Source organism: Oncorhynchus mykiss, chromosome 23 (assembly GCF_013265735.2).
Source record: "Oncorhynchus mykiss isolate Arlee chromosome 23, USDA_OmykA_1.1, whole genome shotgun sequence".
In the NCBI taxonomy this organism is placed as follows: domain Eukaryota; kingdom Metazoa; phylum Chordata; class Actinopteri; order Salmoniformes; family Salmonidae; genus Oncorhynchus; species Oncorhynchus mykiss.
In genome coordinates, this window is record NC_048587.1 from 10130122 (window position 1) to 10154289 (window position 24168).

General features: G+C 43.5%; 1 protein-coding gene across 4 annotated transcripts; it reads right to left on the reverse strand.

Annotated features, from left to right (window-relative positions):
* Positions 1-9975: 9975 nt before the first annotated feature.
* LOC110502268 (SEC23-interacting protein) lies at positions 9976-24168 on the reverse strand. 4 transcript variants are annotated; one of them, XM_021580171.2, is made up of 17 exons: positions 23818-24168; positions 18311-18831; positions 17995-18205; positions 17425-17618; positions 17026-17115; positions 16540-16750; positions 16164-16305; positions 15629-15837; positions 15048-15136; positions 14788-14946; positions 14219-14314; positions 13821-13988; positions 11962-12117; positions 11569-11671; positions 11238-11426; positions 10972-11140; positions 9976-10585 (listed from the first exon to the last, which is right to left on the reverse strand). In XM_021580171.2, exons 1-17 carry the CDS (start codon positions 23948-23950, stop codon positions 10504-10506), a joined length of 2922 nt encoding a protein of 973 aa, XP_021435846.2. In that variant the 5' UTR covers positions 23951-24168; the 3' UTR covers positions 9976-10503. The 4 variants fall into 4 exon arrangements, with proteins under 4 accessions (XP_021435846.2, XP_021435845.2, XP_036815951.1 ...); XM_021580170.2 differs by having other exon boundaries at positions 14788-14949; positions 23818-24167; XM_036960056.1 differs by lacking the exon at positions 23818-24168 and adding an exon at positions 23337-23484 and having other exon boundaries at positions 14788-14949.

The following is a 24168-nucleotide window of genomic DNA, read 5'->3' on the forward strand; positions in this document are numbered from 1 at the left end:
CAGACCAGACCAGACCGAACCAGACCCGAACCAGACCAGACCAGCCCATACCGAACCAGAGCGAACCAGAACGAACCAGACCAGACCGAACCAGACCAGACCAGACCGAACCAGAACGAACCAGAACGAACCAGACCAGACCAGACCGAACCAGACCAGACCGAACCAGACCAGACCGAACCAGACCAGATCGAACCAGACCAGACTAGACCGAACCAGACCAGACCAGACCGAACCAGACCAGACCAGACCGAACCAGACCAGACCAGACCGAACCAGACCAGACTAGACCGAACTGAACCAGACCAGACCGAACCAGACCAGACCGAACCAGACCAGACCAGGCCAGTCCGAACCAGACCAGACCAAACCAGACCGAACCAGAACGAACCAGACCAGACCAGACCGGACCAGACCGAACCAGACCAGACTAGACCGGACCAGACCAGACCGGACCAGACCAGACCGAACCAGACCAGACCGAACCAGACCAGACCAGACCGAACCAGACCAGACCAGACCGAACCAGACCAGACCAGACCGAACCAGACCAGACCGAACCAGACCAGACCGTACCGAACCAGACCGAACCAGACCAGACCGAACCAGACCAGACCAGACCGAACCAGACCAGACTAGACCGAACCGAACCAGACCGAACCAGACCGGACCAGACCGGACCAGACCGAACCAGACCAGACCAGACCGAACCAGACCAGACCGAACCAGACCAGACCGGACCAGACCAGACCGGACCAGACCAGACCGGACCAGACCAGACCAGACCGAACCAGACCAGACCGAACCAGACCAGACCGAACCAGACCAGACCATACCAGACCGTACCGAACCAGACCGAACCAGACCGGACCAGACCGGACCAGACCGAACCAGACCGAACCAGACCGAACCAGACCAGACAAGACCGAACCAGACCAGACCGAACCAGACCAGACCGGACCAGACCAGACCGGACCAGACCAGACCGAACCAGACCGGACCAGACCAGACCGAACCAGACCAGACCGAACCAGACCGGACCAGACCGAACCAGAGCGAACCAGAACGAACCAGACCAGACCAGGCCAGACCGAACCAGACCAGACCAGACCGAACCAGACTGAAACAGACCAGACTGAACCAGACCAGACCGAACCAGACCAGACTGGACCAGACCGAACCAGACCAGACCGAACCAGACCAGACCGAACCGAACCAGACCGAACCAGACCAGATCGAACCAGACCAGACTAGACCGAACCAGACCAGACCAGACCAGACCGGACCAGACCAGACCAGACCGAACCAGACCAGACCGAACCAGACCAGACCAGACCGAACCAGACCAGACCGAACCAGACCAGACCATACCAGACCAGACCGTACCGAACCAGACCAGACCGAACCAGACCGAACCGAACCAGACCAGACCAGACCGAACCAGACCAGACTAGACCAGACCGAACCAGACCGAACCAGACCAGACCAGACCAGACCAGACCGAACCAGACCAGACCAGACCAGACCGAACCACAACGAACCAGACCAGACCGGACCAGACCGAACCAGACCAGACCGAACCAGACCAGACCGAACCAGACCAGACCGAACCAGAACGAACCAGAACGAACCAGAACGAACCAGACCGGACCAGACCAGACCGAACCAGACCAGACCATACCGAACCAGACCAGACCGAACCAGACCAGACCGAACCAGACCAGACCGAACCAGACCAGACCGAACCAGACCAGACCGAACCAGACCAGACCGAACCAGACCAGACCGAACCAGACAAGACCGAACCAGACTGAACCAGACCGAACCAGACTGAACCAGACCAGACCGAACCAGACCGAACCAGACCAGACCGAACCGAACCAGACCGAACCGAACCAGACCGAACCAGACCAGATCGAACCAGACCGGACCAGAGCGAACCAGAACGAAGCAGACCAGACCAGACCGAACCAGACCGAACCAGACCAGACCGAACCGAACCAGACCGAACCGAACCAGACCGAACCGAACCAGACCGAACCAGACCAGATCGAACCAGACCGGACCAGAGCGAACCAGAACGAAGCAGACCAGACCAGACCGAACCAGACCAGACCAGATCGAAAACGGAACCTCAAAGTCATTAACGGTTACATCACCACACATGGCCCATTTCTCTTGGAGATACCACATGATGAATTCCACACAACAGACCTGATACACTGAACAACAACCACAGCAGACCTCATTTTTAAGAATTGGTGTGAGCAGCTAAATTTAGAATAGGCTCTACCCACAATTTGGACCCACACCACACCCTTCTTTTCCCCCCAACCCCCTGTACACTCCCCCCTTTCCTCCCCCAGTTGCTTTCTTAGATTACCCAGCAGAGGGGGTAGTTGACCCCCTCTCATCATGAATTTATCCAAGTCTTTTCAACTCACAACAGCACAGACCCAACTTTTGGAGAGGGGGGGTTGTCTTTCATTTCACTCTACACTCCAAATGTCATATATGTATATAATCACTTGCACATTTAGCAAAAAACACTACATTGGGGAAACCCAGTATACAATAGAAAATAGACTTAAACAGCATTCTATACAATATCAAACGGGCCCATTTACACACAGAACTAGTGACTCATTTCCAGGATCACCCCATCAATGAACGCAATGAAAGCACTTATGCTGATTATAGACACTTAATAGCGCGTTTTTAAGTTTCAAAAGATTGCGACTCCCGCCCTTTGCCTCACAATGGTTTGATCCACTGCAGGTCATTCGTTTTGTTGGAAGCCTTCACACACACCTGCTGAATTTGCAGAGCTGGCGCGCAAACTAAAGCAAACGTTAACTATCAAGCTAGCTCACCCTAAAAGTGTTTTGAAACACATAACCTGTCATTATGAAAATCACTGTATTCAAACCTGTGTAGATCAGTCAATTCTTAACTTAAAGACTTAAAACTCAGGATTCTGTAAGTGGCTATGTCAATAAAGACATGTGTTTACTTATAGCTTCCTGTGCCAACCGGAAGTGCCTTTAATTGGGTCACACTGTCTGTTTTGAAGGGTTAAAAAAGTCACATCTTTCCAAAACTTCACATGTGTGACTAGGTAACCCTCCTAAACTGTAAATCAGTAATTTCCGCCAGCAGATGTCAAAGAAAAGCTCTCACACACACACACAGCAAGGATGGAGTGAAAAGGTGTGGTGCTGAAAGACACAGAGAGCAGGCAAGGGCATAAACATAATCTCTAGGCTGTGCAGAGTTCAACGAGATATCCCGTAGCTCGCTCGGTCTGAGCGCAGCGACCATGAGAAAAGTAGGCCCAAAATGTCATTTGTTTTGGGTGACAGTGAGAGAACTGCTAGGGTGAGAAGCACAATTCGACCTCAGGTACGTTCCTGAGGTCCTCCCGATCCGTGCAAGCCTAACCTTGGCCGTGTGGCATTAACCCTTAGCAGTTAAAAGAAGGTGTTTACTTCAAACAGTTTGCATGGACTTCTCTCCCCATAGGAATACATTGCCTGCACCTCTAAATTCAACCTGAAGCCTATGTGGGTTATGAATGCCTTATGAACCTGTCTTCTATGACAGTCCATCAGACCACTATGAGGTCTACCTGTGTCGAATCTAAGCATCCTGGAGCATCCGGAAGTGGTTAAATTCACCCAAAAGGTATTTTGATGTACATAACCTGCAAATGTGAAAATGACTGCATTCAACCCTGTCTAGATCAGTCAATTTTTAACATAAAGACTTTAAACTCAGGATTCTGTAAGAGAATACCCCAAGCAAGATATGTGTTTACGTATAGCTTCCTGTGCCAACCGGAAGTGCCTTTAATTGGGTCACACTGTCTGTTTTGAACTTGCATTGGCCAAGTGCCCACATCAACCTACAATTTACTCATAACCCACTTCCAGGAGCACCCCATCACTCACCTTACCATATCAGGGTTACAGTCACATATAGGCTGGACCTGTGGGCCTCTGGACCTGTGGGCAGCACGGGAGTGGATCCAGAACCTACAGACAATAACACCAAATGGCCTGTATTAGAAAATGGGTTTTAACAGACAGGAAAATGGATGGAGAAGAACATGGTTTTATTCATAATTTATTTCTACTCTATATATTTATGGTTTGTTTGGTTTTAGTTTGGCACTTCCTCTTTTAGGTTTTTCCTTTCCTTTAACAAAACAATGAAACCATTTAAATGCACAATATGGCGTTTATGTTCATATTTAACAACACTATGGTTGAATGAATCTCTCACCACATCGACTTCTGCACTGCCACCCAGAAAAAGAGGCAACTTGGAGCTTACCTCAGTTTAATTTATGATCCTAGGAGGACATCTACGGGCCTTTAAGTATTACACCAAATGGCAAGGTGGCAGATTGGAATTTTAAGGGAAATAAACCAATACTAGTCTTGGGAGACTCAAATGTTAATAGAATCCCTCCATTTCATAACCCATAACCCATACAAGTGGAGAGTTACCCTGGAGCAACATTTTACCATTTCAAAAAGGTCCTGGAGAAAACAGAGGTTCATTTAGACACCAGCATGCATAGTGGTTCTCTCGGTGGGCATAAACAATATGGATAATGACCCATACAAAACATCAAACAGAATGCATCAATGCACAAGGAAGCAAGAGTCACTTTTTCCCTAATGCAATTATTTACATCCCCATTATTAACCACTCACACCTCCTTTCACCAGATCGAAAACGGAACCTCAAAGTCATTAACGGTTACATCACCACACATGGCCCATTTCTCTTGGAGATACCACATGATGAATTCCACACAACAGACCTGATACACTGAACAACAACCACAGCAGACCTCATTTTTAAGAATTGGTGTGAGCAGCTAAATTTAGAATAGGCTCTACCCACAATTTGGACCCACACCACACCCTTCTTTTCCCCCCAACCCCCTGTACACTCCCCCCTTTCCTCCCCCAGTTGCTTTCTTAGATTACCCAGCAGAGGGGGTAGTTGACCCCCTCTCATCATGAATTTATCCAAGTCTTTTCAACTCACAACAGCACAGACCCAACTTTTGGAGAGGGGGGGGTTGTCTTTCATTTCACTCTACACTCCAAATGTCATATATGTATATAATCACTTGCACATTTAGCAAAAAACACTACATTGGGGAAACCCAGTATACAATAGAAAATAGACTTAAACAGCATTCTATACAATATTAAACGGGCCCATTTACACACAGAACTAGTGACTCATTTCCAGGATCACCCCATCAATGAACGCAATGAAAGCACTTATGCTGATTATAGACACTTAATAGCGCGTTTTTAAGTTTCAAAAGATTGCGACTCCCGCCCTTTGCCTCACAATGGTTTGATCCACTGCAGGTCATTCGTTTTGTTGGAAGCCTTCACACACACCTGCTGAATTTGCAGAGCTGGCGCGCAAACTAAAGCAAACGTTAACTATCAAGCTAGCTCACCCTAAAAGTGTTTTGAAACACATAACCTGTCATTATGAAAATCACTGTATTCAAACCTGTGTAGATCAGTCAATTCTTAACTTAAAGACTTAAAACTCAGGATTCTGTAAGTGGCTATGTCAATAAAGACATGTGTTTACTTATAGCTTCCTGTGCCAACCGGAAGTGCCTTTAATTGGGTCACACTGTCTGTTTTGAAGGGTTAAAAAAGTCACATCTTTCCAAAACTTCACATGTGTGACTAGGTAACCCTCCTAAACTGTAAATCAGTAATTTCCGCCAGCAGATGTCAAAGAAAAGCTCTCACACACACACACAGCAAGGATGGAGTGAAAAGGTGTGGTGCTGAAAGACACAGAGAGCAGGCAAGGGCATAAACATAATCTCTAGGCCGTGCAGAGTTCAACGAGATATCCCGTAGCTCGCTCGGTCTGAGCGCAGCGACCATGAGAAAAGTAGGCCCAAAATGTCATTTGTTTTGGGTGACAGTGAGAGAACTGCTAGGGTGAGAAGCACAATTCGACCTCAGGTACGTTCCTGAGATCCTCCCGATCCGTGCAAGCCTAACCTTGGCCGTGTGGCATTAACCCTTAGCAGTTAAAAGAAGGTGTTTACTTCAAACAGTTTGCATTGACTTCTCTCCCCATAGGAATACATTGCCTGCACCTCTAAATTCAACCTGAAGCCTATGTGGGTTATGAATGCCTTATGAACCTGTCTTCTATGACAGTCCATCAGACCACTATGAGGTCTACCTGTGTCGAATCTAAGCATCCTGGAGCATCCGGAAGTGGTTAAATTCACCCAAAAGGTATTTTGATGTACATAACCTGCAAATGTGAAAATGACTGCATTCAACCCTGTCTAGATCAGTCAATTTTTAACATAAAGACTTTAAACTCAGGATTCTGTAAGAGAATACCCCAAGCAAGATATGTGTTTACGTATAGCTTCCTGTGCCAACCGGAAGTGCCTTTAATTGGGTCACACTGTCTGTTTTGAACTTGCATTGGCCAAGTGCCCACATCAACCTACAATTTACTCATAACCCACTTCCAGGAGCACCCCATCACTCACCTTACCATATCAGGGTTACAGTCACATATAGGCTGGACCTGTGGGCCTCTGGACCTGTGGGCAGCACGGGAGTGGATCCAGAACCTACAGACAATAACACCAAATGGCCTGTATTAGAAAATGGGTTTTAACAGACAGGAAAATGGATGGAGAAGAACATGGTTTTATTCATAATTTATTTCTACTCTATATATTTATGGTTTGTTTGGTTTTAGTTTGGCACTTCCTCTTTTAGGTTTTTCCTTTCCTTTAACAAAACAATGAAACCATTTAAATGCACAATATGGCGTTTATGTTCATATTTAACAACACTATGGTTGAATGAATCTCTCACCACATCGACTTCTGCACTGCCACCCAGAAAAAGAGGCAACTTGGAGCTTACCTCAGTTTAATTTATGATCCTAGGAGGACATCTACGGGCCTTTAAGTATTACACGAAATGGCAAGGTGGCAGATTGGAATTTTAAGGGAAATAAACCAATACTAGTCTTGGGAGACTCAAATGTTAATAGAATCCCTCCATTTCATAACCCATACAAGTGGAGAGTTACCCTGGAGCAACATTTGACCATTTCAAAAAGGTCCTGGAGAAAACAGAGGTTCATTTAGACACCAGCATGCATAGTGGTTCTCTCGGTGGGCATAAACAATATGGATAATGACCCATACAAAACATCAAACAGAATGCATCAATGCACAAGGAAGCAAGAGTCACTTTTTCCCTAATGCAATTATTTACATCCCCATTATTAACTACTCACACCTCCTTTCACCAGATCGAAAACGGAACCTCAAAGTCATTAACGGTTACATCACCACACATGGCCCATTTCTCTTGGAGATACCACATGATGAATTCCACACAACAGACCTGATACACTGAACAACAACCACAGCAGACCTCATTTTTAAGAATTGGTGTGAGCAGCTAAATTTAGAATAGGCTCTACCCACAATTTGGACCCACACCACACCCTTCTTTTCCCCCCAACCCCCTGTACACTCCCCCTTTCCTCCCCCAGTTGCTTTCTTAGATTACCCAGCAGAGGGGGTAGTTGACCCCCTCTCATCATGAATTTATCCAAGTCTTTTCAACTCACAACAGCACAGACCCAACTTTTGGAGAGGGGGGGTTGTCTTTCATTTCACTCTACACTCCAAATGTCATATATGTATATAATCACTTGCACATTTAGCAAAAAACACTACATTGGGGAAACCCAGTATACAATAGAAAATAGACTTAAACAGCATTCTATACAATATCAAACGGGCCCATTTACACACAGAACTAGTGACTCATTTCCAGGATCACCCCATCACTTACCTCAATATATCAGGATTACAGTCGTGTTCTGGGTGGACCAGTGGGCGGCAAAAAGCAGTGGACCGTAAGAGACCTACAATTACACCGAGCGGTCAACAAATCACTAGAAAAAAAAAAAAAAAAAAAGTTTTCCGGACCCGTATCTCCCATTTCCCAAGTGGACGCAAACACGGCAAAAATCTACCGCATACACAGGATCCCAAATGGACAAAAATGCGATGGTTGCTAGACCATCCCGGAGCGGGACAAAGTAGTAAGCCACCACAAGACCTCAAACCTCACAATTTCCATTTTCGACAGATAAAGTTCATTATAAACATACCAGCAGGTTAAAATATCAAAACAAAATATGTGACCAATGGCATTAAATTGGGGACAGGCCGAAAAGCATGAAACATGTATGGCAATTTAGCGAGTTAACCCGCTAGCTAATTTGTCCTGTGATATAAACATTGCGTTATTTTTTTACCTGAATTACACAAATTCCTCTACTCCGACAATTAATCCACACATAAAACGGTCAACTGAATCGTTTCTAGTCATCCCTCCTTCTTCATCTTTGAATTTATATGGTAATTGCCATCAACACAAATCAGTTCTTCAATCAACCACGTGAGTGAGGAGATATCACGTGCATAGGCAGAAATCCCAGGGGGGGACACGACCCCCCTATCCTGGGAAAAATATGATTTCCCCCCCCAATATATCACTGTAAACATATCTATGTAATTTCAATAATATGAATGAACGCAATGAAAGCACTTATGCTGATTATAGACACTTAATAGCGCGTTTTTAAGTTTCAAAAGATTGCGACTCCCGCCCTTTGCCTCACAATGGTTTGATCCACTGCAGGTCATTAGTTTTGTTGGAAGCCTTCACACACACACCTGCTGAATTTGCAGAGCTGGCGCGCAAACTAAAGCAAACGTTAACTATCAAGCTAGCTCACCCTAAAAGTGTTTTGAAACACATAACCTGTCATTATGAAAATCACTGTATTCAAACCTGTGTAGATCAGTCAATTCTTAACTTAAAGACTTAAAACTCAGGATTCTGTAAGTGGCTATGTCAATAAAGACATGTGTTTACTTATAGCTTCCTGTGCCAACCGGAAGTGCCTTTAATTGGGTCACACTTCAATCATTTCCTGAAAACCTTAACTGACCCTCTTTTCACTCCAATCCATTCAAGTAGTAGTGCTGCCTGATTTGTGCTTTTTGAGGTTGGTTCGGTTTTAGTTCGTTTAAAAAATATTCACGTTTTTCGATTTCAATATTTTTGAAATAATGACAAAAATGATTATTTCATTTTAATGCAAATTACAAAGCCTAAAATAGAGTTCTCTATTCTCCCCATACTGTAACGTTGCTGTCTTTAGTCATCGTATTTAGCTACGCTAGCCTGCCCAAGTATGCAGCAGCGCTGTCGGGCAATAATTTTGCTAGTTTTTCAAAGTAGATAACGCATACTTTCACAAACCGTCTCTATGCCTCGTTCCCATCGTGTTGTGTACATTTCTCTCACCCGGTGGCTTATGCGGTCGGTGTGTATCTAACTGAACATAGCAGGCATAAAAGTGTATCCATCTCTGTACGAGCCGGAAAAGAATCGGCACAGTGGATTATGGTCATTGCTGTTAATTATCACGTTTGTACGCTGAACTATGTTGAATATTTGCTTAATATAAACTACAACTCCCTTCAGCCCAGTGTCCCATATAGTTCTCCACTTAACTTCTCTCGTGAATGATTTACAGAAACAGCGAGTTGGGCTCACCAATTTAAAAAAAAAAATATATATATAGATTCAAATAATTGAAATGACGTCTGTCAATTAGTTGTTTAATAACCGGTTAAATCGCTCATCACCAAAGTAGTTACACAAACCTTTGTATATTTAAGCACACTAAGGTAATGGAGGAACCCTGGTTTTTGAAGCAGAAAGTAAAAGCAGTCTTCTATTTCGACCCAGATTTGAGGATATGTGGAAGTCTACTTGTGCAATTTAATACGGTTTTTAACAATCAGCAATAAAAATACAACATAAAAGCACTGAAGACTGAAAATAAGTCAAGTAATGTGAAAGTAAAATGGTTTATTGCACAAGTATTTTTAAACAAAATAACAAACGGAGGTAAATATTTCATTTGCAGTTTTTATGTGATTTCTCTTGTATATGTTCCATTTGGTGATTCCATATTGTTCAGCACGCAAACCTCACCAGTTCTAGAATTTAGGCTATAAAAATGTAATTTCAAACAAGTGGTTTTGGAATCCACTAATTTGGTCTAGTTAATTTAAGACAAATGGTATATTACAAGCGTATTCATCTTCATACAATAGACTATGAGAATATACAAAAGGAAAATTAATATTAACAAGAAGCATAGAAGCATATATAAAATTAAAAAGCATTTACATGGCCAAACCTGATGGGGAGATAAACAGTATGAGGGTTTTAGAAAGGTGTATTATTCACTCTAATCAACCTGGTGGAACCAGCCTGATAGCTGTGTTCACCATTCCATTTAACTTACGTGCAGTGAAAGAAAATGGTAAACGTAGCAACCAGGCTGGTTCCACCAGGCTACCAATCTATTGCATCAGTGTAGAATCTGTTCTGGGTATATCCCCATGGTCATGTAAATCTCTTTTAGGAGTAGTAGGGCTGTGTCTTCAGACTCCCTGCAAAAAGAAAGGCACAAGTAAATCACTACAGACTGAATTATTTTTCAAACAGAATACATCAACTTAAAATAGATCAGCTGTGTAGAGAAGACAAACAATCCAAGCCATGGAGTGGGTTTCAGCCACAGATTCAACAGTAGACTCAAAAATCGGCATTAGTGGCTATTTAGAATAAAACATTATATGGCTAAATCTTGGCTAACTTTTAATCATACAGAAGCTACAACCAACCACACACACAAGTATAACCTTGTGTGGAGCGCCCAAGAGGCAGAATGATACGAGTGGCTGATCCAGCCAAGGCCCACGTTAAAAGTATTCAACAGTGCACATTAGTCACCATTTCCACCTTGATGTAAAAGTGCCAGAACCGATTTTCATACCAGTAGCACAGGTGACTCTGCAGGGCGAAAAGGTACTCGTTGAAGCTCTCGATGGGCTTCTCCTGTAGGACGTAGTCGATGCGGTTTCCCCCGTTCAGCATTCCTATTTTCATCTGGGCCTCCTCTTCTCTCAGCAGCTCAGGACTCTCCACTATCCTGTGTTCTGCGACTAACCACATTATTTACAAGTTAACATTTTTATATACAAATAAACCAAAATACCAATATTTCATTACTTATTTAAATCACTGTGCCCTTATGTTCACCATCGCTGCGTGCATGCTTCTCCTCCTCCTCCTTGATCTGATTGGCCACCATGGCAAGCTCGGCCGCCAGCTGGGCGTTGGTGGTGTGAGCGCGGGCAAAGTCGTTGAGGGTCTGCCAGGCACTCCTCACGGAGCTGATGAAGCCGTGCTTGAGGTCCGAACCCATGCGGGACAGACTCTCCTTCAGCTCTGCCATACACAAACAATCCATCATGTAAACCCCTCACAGTCATTATTCTAAAACAAATTACACTTGGGAACCAATGGTTGACAATGGTAGGCTAAGAAATAGAAAATAAATCAGAGGATAAAATAGCCAGTAGTTCCATACCAAGATGCAGCCTCTTCCTCCCTTTGTGATGTGGAATCAGAACAGGTTTCAAGTCCAAGTCTGGCAAGATCATGGGCTCAATCCTGTAAGCAACTGGGTCCAGCTAAAACAAACAAAGAGCAATCAGATATTTTAACATTTAGAACTAAAAATAAAACTATTTGATTACACCCTTGCATATGAATGAATGTACAGTATTTGCTACTCTGATGTACTTTAATGAAACACATTGGCATTAACCATGTCACAGCTCAAATGTATTTATGAAGTCATTTATGTAAACAGTTGTCAAAGTGCTTTATAGCTAACAGTGACAATCCTATCACATACAGTATGTCATCTGCATGCACACCCATACTCCAGGAAAGATATGTCTGAGAAAGACTGGCTAACCGGATGGTAAATGTTGAAGAATCCCTTGCAGGTGGGTAGCTGGTAGTTCTCCTCGATCTTCTTCAGCCCTCGCACTGTGAGGAACATCCCTAAGGGAGATCCCAGGGCAAAGAAATTCACCGGTTCAAAGTCCAGAGTGTGGTACACAACAGACACCTATGGAGCAGAACACCAAAACCAGACAAGACAGTGCTTTTAGATAACTACACTGAACAAAAATATAAAACCGACATCCAACAATTTCAAAGATTCTACTGAGTTAGTTCATATAAGGAAATCAATAAATGTAAATAAATGAATTAGGCCTTAATCTATGGATTTTACATGACTATGAATACAGATATGCATTTCTTGGTCACAGATACCTTAAAAAAAAAAAAAAGGGGCGTGGATCAGAAAACCAGTCTGTATCTGGTGACCACCATTTGCCTCATGCAGCGCAACATCTCCTTCGCATAGAGTTGATCAGGCTGTTGATTGTGGCCTCTGCAATGTTGTCCCACTCTTCATCAATGGCTGTGCGAAGTTGCAGGATATTGGCGGGAACTGGAACACGCTGTCGTACATGTTGATCAAGAGCATCCCAAATATGCTCAATGGGTGACATGTCTGGTGAGCATGCTGAACATGGAAGAACTGGGACATTTTCAGCTTCCAGGTTGTTGGATGGAATCCCCGAGCTGACAAGGTAAAAATCTGTCTTTCTGCCCCTGATCAAGGCAGTTAACCCACTGTTCCCTGGGCGCCGAAGACGTGGATGTCGATTAAGGCAGCCCCCCGCACCTCTCTGATTCAGAGTTAAATGCAAAAGACATTTCAGTTGAAGGCATTCAGTTGTACAACTGACTACGTATCCCCCCTTTCCCTTTTCATTATCATGCTGAAACATGAGGTGATGGCAGCAGATGAATGGCACGACAATGGACTTAGGATCCCGTCATGGTATCGCTGTGCATTTAAATTGCCATCGATAAAATGCAATTGTGTTCGTTGTCCGTAGCTTATGCCTGCCCATTCCATAACCCCACCGCCACAATGTTGACATCAGCAAACTGCTCGCCCACATGACATCCTCAGTTTCATCAGCTGTCCGGGTGGCTGGTCTCAGACGATCCTGCCGGTGAAGAAGCCGGAGGTCCTGGGCTGGTGGGGTTACACGTGGTCTGCGGTTGTGAGGCCAATTGGCCGTACTGCCAAATTCTCTAAAACAACGTTGGAGGCAGCTTATGGTAGAGAAATTAACATTCAATTATCTGGCAACAGCTCTGGTGGACATTCCTGCAGTTAGCATGCCAATTGCACGCCCCCTCAATGTAATGCTGTTTAATCAGCTTCTTGATATGCCACATGGGTCAGGTGGATGGATTATCTTGGCAAAGGAGAAACGCTCATTAACAGGGATGTAAACAAATGTATGCACAAAATTTGAGAAAATTCTATTTTTGTGGGTATGGAACATTTCTGGGATCTTTTATTTTAGTTAATGAAACACTTATCATGTTGCGTTCATATTTTTGTTCAGTGTACTTTAGATCCACACATACACCACAATTGTTTTCATGGCCAGGTATCCCTTGGGAAAGAGGTCTTCTGACCTCAATTGGACTTCCTGGATAAATAAGGGTTAAATAAAAAATGTAATGTTTTGAGGGAAAAAGATGTGTCCTAATGAAAATGTATGCTTATGCATGACATTACAGAAAGGCTGTAGATTATTTCTATTAATGCATCTTGGTGCATCCAATGGCAATGTCTGCAATACGTAACACCAGGAGCCGCTTGAGGATTTGACAGCTCTAACGCAGTTACACCTTCGACACCGCTGATCTGATTGAATCCTGACAGAGGTTTAGGTTTACCTGCCCAGTGCCAACATCAAAGTAGTTGTAATCCACATGGACAGAGGAGTAAGCCCCGCCAACAGGAAGCTTAGTGGTGCCTGGCCCTGGGAGGGGCTCGATTGATTGGGCAGGGACAACCTCTTGACTGGCCACTTTAACTTCTGCTGCCTTCTTCTCTTGTGCTACCTGACAAAAGGAGTCCGAAGTTGAAGGCACATGAACACACAATTATGTTAAGTTGTCACTGTTTTAACCATCACTGGATTGTGTTCAGTAGGGCACACTGTAGTGAAACGTTTAGCAATAGAAAACAGAACTTTGTATTCTAAGTTCAGGTAGCGCCGCCCCGTTTCAAAACATTCTTCCTATTGAACACAACACTGGTGTCTGAGCGAAAAAGACAATTAAATGATCACCTGCTTAATTGCTCTTTCTTTGACAAACTTGGCTATTTTCTTCCTTGGCCCCAATGGAATGCTCATCTCTTTCAGGTCCTCAACTGTGCACATAAGCTATCAGAATATAGGAGAGAGGAAATTTGATTGCAACCACTGACTCTATGATATGGTCTAGGGAGTCATTGCAATATAATTGAATCCTTTAATTTCGGTTCCTGGGACATTTCACTCAAAAGTCAGTTATTTTCAGACCTCATATGTGGTTCTGTTCAGATAAGGCCATACCAATTTGTTTTGTAGATCCAGCTATATCCATATAGCTATATCCTTATAGCCACAATCAAAAATGTAAAGATAAGCATAGTAAATTATATTTTCCATTCATTTGTGGGGTAGGTATCATGATTGATTTAGGCATAAAGCTGGATCTACACAACCAATGGCGTGACTCACCTAGACTTTCGAGATCTGAAAACATCTGTCAAACGTTTTATTTTGGAGTGTAATGTCTCTTTAATAGTGTGATAAGTATTGAAAGTAAATAGCAATAACTGTATGGGTTCATGACAAGCAAGGAGGGTTCTTACGAAAGATTCAAGGTCAATCTTCTCCTGTTCTAAAGTGCTCTGGTACTCAGACAGGCCCAGATGTTCCAAAGCAGAAGAAAGATCGACAAACTCCTTCCCTTCCTCTTTAGGCTCCTCCTCTACAGCAGCAGGTGAAGTAGCAACAGCGGGGGATGCCACCTGCTTTAAGAAGAAGTGGGAAACTCCAGGTTATTGTTGCACTCTCTGGTGTCACCTAAATAAAGAAATAAACAATGTTTGGATAGTTATGGACCCACTACCTGTTTGGTGTCCCCATTAGCAGTTGGCATGGTTTGCAAAGGTAAGCCATTCTTCTGGTTTGACAGCAAGTCAAAAAGTATGAGAGATCCTACAAACAAACATTCAGAGAGACCGGTTTGTCCAAATCTTTCTCACATGACTAAGCTAAAAGTATGAACACTTGGGGATGCTTTTCTTAATGCTGTGTTTAGATGGTACGAGGCAGACGGCAAACCGGATGTCATTGTTTTCAATGAGGGCACAATGGTAAATTCCATCAGCTGCCACGGTAGATGGGACTTGCCGCCAGAGTTCAAATCTTTCAACTTTTGTCGTCTGCCTCAGCTTTGTTTTCTACCGGATGTTGATTTGCACTGATTGCTTACTGAAATCTCCATAGCAATGCATACAAATGTGCTAGCTTGCTTTTGCAGTCACCCTCTTTCTTGTCCTGTTATGTCGACTGGTATGACGTTTTTTGAGTCCCTCTAAACACAGCATAAACCTAGTCCTGACCTAAAAAGCACAAAAAGGTTTTTAATCCAGGACTAGGCTTTATCTGGGTCTGGAAAAGTGTCCCTTGGTATTTGGGTGTTTGTACCTAAACTATGTCCGGAAACTGAAATGCCTCCTTTGAAGTCTGGGTTCCGCTGCAAGAACAGGGCATAGATCCTGTTAATCTCCAGGGCGACTGTGTCCATGATGGTCTGGCAGTAGGTGGGGCTGTTGTAGAACAGCACATCTAGGAGGGTCTCGTTAGTGAAGTGACGCAGACGACCTGTGCTGGGCAGGGTGATCTTCTTTATCCTCCTAAAACAGTTGGAAATTGATTGACACCAAATCCTTGCTTCCTCCATAATTGTTTCCTCAATTCCTCTCAAGGCACATTGGAGGAGAGGATCTAAGGTCCCTCCCTTGGACCTCTTCCTCCAATGAACTCTGAGAGAAATTGAGGAAATGAGGATAAAGGAAGCAAGGTTTTGACAGTAATATTCTGTGACACAGCCATTTGTACAAGCTTGCCACTCAGGTCAGCAAAGATGTTTTGTGTTACAATATAATTTCCCTATCCCACAAAGAACAGGCCCTATTCCCAAGTGTATGAACGTCCTCAAATTCTATTAGTGTCTCCTCACTTGTCCACCCCTGTGGCATCCCCATGCAGGGCCGTGTGCCACTGAACAGGAAGGAACTCCACTCGGCTGATGACACGCTCGTCCTGCGCCTTCTTAAAGTGACTCTGCAGCAGCTTCAGCGATACAGTCCGGAAGTCATCCACTGTGAACACAAGGAACACACATTTTTAATACTCTATCTGGGTTAGTATGGAGTACTAAATGGATATTCAACACAATGACATTCAATAAACGCTATTCATTATTGCTGGGCATAAACATAACAGGAAGAACATACCATGACATATACCAATCAGCACATAAACAAGCACATCCATTTTACAATATTATTATAGCTCTGGGAAATATAGAGGCTATATGGAGAAATCACACATACCACACTCCACCATGCTCCTGAACCTCAGATCACAGACTGGACCGATGCCATGCACCATGAACACCAAGTGATCCACCTGAGGGAGCTCCCCATCAGGAACTTCGTCATGGTCATCATCGATGCCCCTCTTGACCACCCTGGGTCTGGTCTGTCCATCCTGGGTCGTACCCCACTCATCTGGCATGTCGGAGGGCTGGAATTGTACTATCACCTGTTGAAAGACATAAAAAGGCATTTTCACAAACTAGAAACACAGTCATGTCTGGGTCTGCAAACAAAGTCCACTCAAAACCATGATGTTATTTTTCCTTACAGTCTTGATCAGTGTTCACAATTGGTAACTAACTGGTACCCAATGGTGCTTGTTGTAATGAATTCCAAAAAAACAAAAACAAGTTATGGATAAGTTACTACTTTGTGATTATCATGTAATTTTAGTAAACACTTGGTAATTCTGCACCGTAAAATTAAGGCCTACCAACATACCTTTGGATTGTGCATGACAATGGTTTCCCCTGATGGGAACTCCAGCCGACGGTGCCATTGATTGGTTGACACAGCTTTCTTATATTCTCCCTACATAGAGAAGACAGCCAATCAAACAAAGCTCAGACATTACATTCACCTATCAGTCCACTCTCAGGGCTAAAACCCAAAACACCACATGGTCAGTTGTATTATAATTTACGTAACAGTGAGACAAAACCTGGGTATTGTTCATTAGGGCACACTAGTAAAACATAGGAAAACTTTTGCAATGGAAAACAAACACAGGCATTTTCAGAAGTACATCCCTTTTTATGACTGTTTTCCTTCATTGCGTGGCCTAGTGAACATGACCCTGGTCCATACAAGGTCCTGTTTTTTTTTTACGATGCGACAAACCTCTAGCTTCTCGCTGAACTCCTCTGAGTAGGGGATGAAGCGGCTGTCTGAGTCTCCCTTGTAGAACCAGGTGCAGCGCCGCACCTCTGTAGGTTCCTCCTCCCAGAATACAGCTGTTCGTATGCGGTCATAGAGCTGCACGTCGTAGCGCCCGCCGTCTGTGCACACAATCACGTTCTCAGGGTCCGGTTGCACTAGAGGAGAATTAAAAAAACGTAGTCTTTATTCTTTATTGTCTGTTTCTCACAGATATTTGCTTTACGTACCAGAAAATGCAGTGCGACAAGAAATGATTCACGACAAAAAGAGAGACATGGCATACAATTTTATGAAAAGCAAAACAAAATGACAGACTCGTGAGATGACCAGGTCTCTGTGAGTGTGCATAAATTAGGGTCGTGTTTATTAGGGCATGCAACGGATAATGTTTCAAAACATTTTGAAATGGTCGCTGCACTGACAGCTTTAACAAATTGCCAGGCCTAAATAAACGAGAGCGATGAAAAGTCAACTTGGATAACGATACTATGAATGGCTCTAATGTAGTAGAAATCAGATCCTTCATCTCACCTGAATTATAGATCTCCTCCAGCTGAATGGAGTCCAGGATACTGAAGGGAAGCCAGGCGCTCTTGGACTCCACTTGTTTGCAGAAGAACCAGTGAGGCTGAACAGCCTCGTACACGTTGTATTGCATCATTTGATTGGCTGGGACCAGTGCTCCAGCCATGACGGCATGTTGGGCCATAGGGGGAGGCCCTTGAATCTGGGTGGGGGAGGGCTGAAGGGAGAGTAAAGACATATATATTAGCCTGATTGTCAGGCAATAAATAGCAAGAGAAACCAGTGAATGCTAACACCCTATCAGAGTGGAGTTGTTGTTTACCTTTGTGAATGTGGAGGGTGCCGATTGGAATGTTGGAGCTGGAGAGCCCATAGTGTACGGATTTTGCTGCAGTGGTGGATGGAATAGCGACTGGACCTCTGGAGCTGGCACATATGGTTTGGCTCTGCTGCTGAGGGGTGTGTGACGGTACGGATTATAACTCTGATCGGGGGCTTGTGGAGGGGGTGGGGTCACTGTGCTAGGGGGAGGAGTGTAGCTTCCCATGGGGTTCTGATGAACGCCAGTGGCAAATGGCTGTGGCACAGCAGGGTTGGAGTTGATTAGTGGGATAGGGGGTGTTGGGGCCATGCTGGCAACACTGGGAACAGAGGTTGGTCCCGATGTCGCGAGGGATACTGAGAGTGACGCTGGTGGTGGACATGCCGGCTGATGACCGATGGAGGCAAATGGGTCACTACTGTTCACGGGACTGGAGAAGTAGCTAAACGTTGATGGTGCTGGGGCATTTCCAGAGGCCTGGCCAAGAAAGCTGTCTTCTTCTCCGACATCTGCAGTATCATCTTGGAAAAACAACAGAACATTTGAGCAACTGAGTTACTGCAGTAGATTTGAACAGTACATTCATTCTAAATGTGCGCAATGTCAACAATCCAATGTGAATTCCACCCTTTGAGAAACTCAACTGACTAACTAACTACAGACCAACAAGGGTTCTGTTGATACGACAGTTCTGTTGACCTGACAAAGCTATAGATAGCTGAGGAACGCTAAACTAAATTCTGTTATATCGAGGCGTTTTGATAACTGGTCTCACAATTTGCTAGCACCAACACTGAGTCAATACTGCAAAATGATCCGTTTCTCTGGTTTTACTATTGAAAGGTATGTGTTTGGGTAAAATGAACATTTCTGTTTTATACTATAAAACTACTGACAACATTTCTTCCAAATAAAAATATTGTCATTTAGAGCATTTATTTGCAGAAAATGACAACTGGTCAAAATAACAAAAAATAGTGTTGTCAGACCTCAAAAAATGCAAAGCAAATAAGTTCATATTCATTTTTAAACAACACAATACTGATGTTTTAACTTAGGAAATGTTCAGAAATCAATATAGGCAGAAGCAGGCGAGTAAACATTCATTCAAACAGCACTTTCTTTGCGTTTTGCCAGCAGCTCTTCATTGTGCGTCAAGCATTGTGCTGTTTATGACTTCAAGCCTATCAACTCCCGAGATGAGGCTGGTGTAACCGAAGTGAAATTTCTAGCTAGTTAGTGCACGCTAATAGCGTTTCAAAGATCACTCGCTCTGAGCCTTGGAGTAGTTGTTTCCCTTGCTCTGCATGGGTAACGCTGCTTCGAGGGTGGCTGTTGTAGTGGTGTTCCTGGTTCGAGCCCAGGTAGGGGCGAGCTATACTGTTACACCGGCAATACTAAAGTGCCTATAAGAACATCCAATAGTCAAAGGTTAATGAAATACAAATGGTATAGAGGGAAATAGTCCTATAATAACTACAACCTAAAACTTCTAACCTGGGAATATTGAAGACTCATGTTAAAAGGAACCACCAGCTTTCATATGTTCTCATGTTCTGAGCAAGGAACTTAAACGTTAGCTTTCTTACATGGCACATATTGTACTTTTACTTTCTTCTCCAACACTTTGTTTTTGCAATATTTAAACCAAATTGAGCATGTTTCATTATTTATTCGAGGCTAAATTGATTTTATTGATGTATTATATTAAACAAAATAAGTGTTCATTCAGTATTGTTGTAATTGTCATTATTACAAAGAAACATTTTTTGGTCCTCCAATAATCGGTATCGGCGTTGAAAAATCATAATCGGTCAACCTCTAGTTCAGATCTGGAGACTGGGCTGGCCATGACAGGGTCTTGATCTGGTGGTCCTCCATCCACACCTTGATTGACCTGGCTGTGTGGCATGGAGCATTGTGCTGCTGGAAAAAACAATCCTCAGAGTTGGGGAACATTGCCAGAGCAGAAGGAAGCAAGATTTCTTCCAGGACAACCTTGTACGTGGCTTGATTCATGCTTCCTTCACAAAGACAAATCTGCCTTGCTGAAGCACCCCCAGATCATCACTGATCCTCTACCAAATTTCACAGTGGGTGCGAGACCTGGAGAGGCCTACAAGCCACAGTGTCTCACACCCACTGTGAAATTTGGTGGAGGTTGGCTATTTTTTTGTATGTTGGCTATTTAGAATTGTATAAGATTAGCCAAGTCAGTTGAATGAGAGAGAGAGAGAGAGAGAGAACTGAAAACTGTATTGAAGATGCACCAGATAAACTAACTAATTTTAAATCTTCAAGGTTTCAGACTCCATTCTTCTCACCCTACCCAGGTCCCAAGGTTTAAGAGGGTGCACTACATCATGTGTGTTGGGGTTTTTCAGTTTGAACTAAAAAGGGGTTTAAGAGGGTACTAGGCCTATACTTTAACATTGCAGAGCAAGTAGTCAACATTGCATTATGAGTACCATAAATTACTATGCTTTTGGTCACTTAACCAAAAAACGGTGGGACACAGGCCCTCATCATACAATGTAAACAACTACCATGCTTACATGTTTTACTACATGCTGCTAATACAAAACCATGGTATTTTTTTCTTTGTACTACCATGGTTAATTTGGGTACCATGGTAGCTAGTACAATAAAAAAAAATGGCCTTATTTTTTAGCAGGTAAATACCATGGTACTGGTGTAAATACCATGGTATTTTCCTGCCATGGTAGTGACACCATGTAAGGTGTATCTTTATATGTTTTTTAAATCTGATTTTGCGACTTGCATGAGTTAGTTACTTGATGTGGAATAGAGTTTCATGTAGTACTGTGCGCCTCCCATTGTCTTTTCTGGACTTGGGGTCTGTGAAGAGACCACTGGTCGCATGTCTTGTGGGGTATGCGCTGTGTCTGAGCTGTGTGCTAGTAGTTTAAACAAACAGCTCGGTGCACAGAGCTCCTGTAAATGTGTATATATTTTTTTGTTTTTTCATGCGCTCTTTTGTTTTTGATAACGTTTCGTTTTTATTGCATACATCTGCCGTTTTTGAGCCACGGCTCTGCAGATTGACTGACAGGTTAATACTTTTGGGCTTGGCTAGCTAGCTTTTGTTTGAAAAATGCATCTGGACACAGTACCATCTTTTTTGTTTCACCTGATCTTTTGGGAACATCATTTGAGTAGTGGCATAAAGCATGAGATGAATGGGAGATAGAGGAATACAGCATTGCTGAGTGAGAGGACTTGTAAAGAGGACGACTGACTACTATTCTGAACTTTATGTGGGGACCTTTCTGGCGCCCAGAGCTGCTGAGGCGTCACCCAAGTGGTGCTACACAGAGTGGAAGAGAAGTCCAGTAACTGTAAGACTTAGGCTGGTTCCCAGACTTGCCCTCTACAAGATCATCAGCAGACTCCATCATCATCTACCATCCTCTGTCCAGCTCTCTCCGCTCAAATCAAGCTTTATTTCTACAGCACATTTCAGACATCGAATGCCATGCAATGTGCTTCACAGGAAAAATACAAATAAAAACAAATGAATATTTACTACACAACAAGCATTAGAGGATACAAAACTAAAGAATAACAAAAACTGAATGACTAAAAAGCAACCTATGGAAAGAAAGCTAAAAAGGTGTGTTTTAAGATAAGTCCACAGTTTCAGCTCACCATAGGTTTTTCTGGTAGGCTATTCCAGATGCTGGGGGCATAGTACCTCAAGGCTGCCTCTCTATGCTTCAGTTCAAGCCATGAACAGACCCTCTCCATCTTCGGAGGATGCAGCTTTCAAAGATTTGGCCACTACTGGTTGACCCATCATGACATATTGCTTGTTTGTTTTTTTGCTCTTGAAGCACTGAGATTCTACAAAAAGTGCTATAGAAATGTAATAAATTATTATCCAACATGTCAATACGTTTCACAAATACATGTAGAGATGAAAACAATCTCTCCTTTGAGAGCTAAGCGTCCCTCAGCTTAGCTGTAGCAACTGTTATTCTTCTTATTTACCAAGCTATTAAAACAATTCCCAAAGAAATGTCCTGATATCTAATACATTGCAGAGATTTATCTACACGTTTAAAATGTGTAATGGGCTTGTGGACAGCTAGCTCTCAAACTCTAGACGGCATTCTACCAACAGTTCTCAGCCAGCTTCGCAGCCGACTACTGCTACATGTGAACTACTACTTCTTCGATGAGGTTTAACGGCAGTTGGCATCCAATAAATGTTGCATTACCGCCACCTACTAGACTGGAGTACAACTCCCTTATACTTTGTTTATTTTTCAAGCAAATACCCTACCATCTAACACTACACATTTATTTTTATAATAATAAAAAAGAACCACTATTTATATCTATTTAGTACTACCTCTGGTCAACCTGAAAGGATGTAACACCACCACTTAACACACACAAATACCTCTCGGCAGCTGCTTCAGTTTTCTACAACTTAGGTTCCATCTCTGCAGTACAGTTGATAACCATTTCTATAAATGCAAAAAATCCAATCTTACTGAAACATATCACTTGTTGGCCTATCCCTCTGTAGTGGTACATATCTACTACTCACACCACTCCTCTCAAGATCCCTCATCCTTTTTTTTTTTGTTTAACCTTTATTTAACTAGGCAAGTCAGAACAAATTCTTATTTTCAATGACGGCCTAGGAACAGTGGGTTAACTGCCTGTTCAGGGAAAGAACAGATGTGTACCTTTGCCAGCTCGGGGATTTGAACGCTCTAACCACTAGGCTACCCTGCCGCCCCTTGACCTACCTACTTTCTTCACTGCCTCAGCATATAACAACTTCTGCACTACTCTAACCCTTGAAACCTGCCCGGGCCATGTCTGATCCCCAGCCCCATGGGCACCCCTACAATCAACCACTGCTTTGCCCAATGCTACAGATTTCTTTGTCTCACGTCATGTGAACTACAATCCCCATGCTGTGTTTGAACGTTTCGAAACGTCAATAATCAGCGAGAAAGAATCCTTTAAATAAATAAAAATATACACTTACTGTACCAGTTTTGCACAGATCAATACAGTTATGGGCGCCTCCATCCAACGAAACGACACTTACGCTACACCAGGGTTAAGGTTACACACAGGTGTTCAGAACATGCTAGATAGCTAATTAGCACAGGTGTTCTCTTTTTCCGTAAACAAACGTTGTAACATGGAGATAAGGCCGTGTGGGAACACTACCCCTAACCCTATCAAGGTGTGTATCAAGTTAATATATATAGCTTATTTGAACGATAAAGTTCCAAAACTATACCGCCAGCGATGCATGTTCAGAGCGAGCGTCGGGATCTAACAAACCATTCCTGCAAAAGACACCTTTGTCCAATGACTCTTATGAGTAATGTAACTGAGAGTAAAGCATGATCAAGGGCTAGTTGACAGCTAACTAACCAGTAGTTAGTTGGCTAGCTAGCTGTCATGTTAGTCATTGAATTCCTAGGGGCCCTGCTGTGCCTGGCTTAGCGTTATCTTACCTCCTGATAACACCGCTGGACCACTGGCCTGGCTGACAGGTATGACAGGTAAATTGAAGTTGAACTCCGGTGCCGCAGAAAACAGTAGATTTGCGCTGGAATTCGGCACATTATTGGTTTTCCTATCAGCCATTTTCACCCCAAATTACACGTAGCAAAGCTTATTTTACTGCCGGAGCAGCATCATTTCACAACCCGGATGTCAGACGTAGTTCTCAGTGCTGGCGTTTGCACAAATTCACTGATCTGTTATACAAGTGATAAACTCAAGCCAAAAACAGTACAAATACGTGGTCAATCGTTCCTCGTTAAGTAGGCGCTGAATCTCCGCAAGTTCTTTGCCGTCTTGAT

Coding starts and splice junctions, on each gene's coding strand:
- LOC110502268 (XM_021580170.2), bottom strand. CDS start 23,950: ATGGCTGATAGGAAAACCAATAATGTGCCGAATTCCAGCGCAAATCTA. Junction 15,838..16,163: donor GATGCCACAGGGGTGGACAA/GTGAGGAGACAC, acceptor CAACTGTTTTAG/GAGGATAAAGAAGATCACCC. Junction 11,141..11,237: donor GAAGCATGCACGCAGCGATG/GTGAACATAAGG, acceptor TAATGTGGTTAG/TCGCAGAACACAGGATAGTG.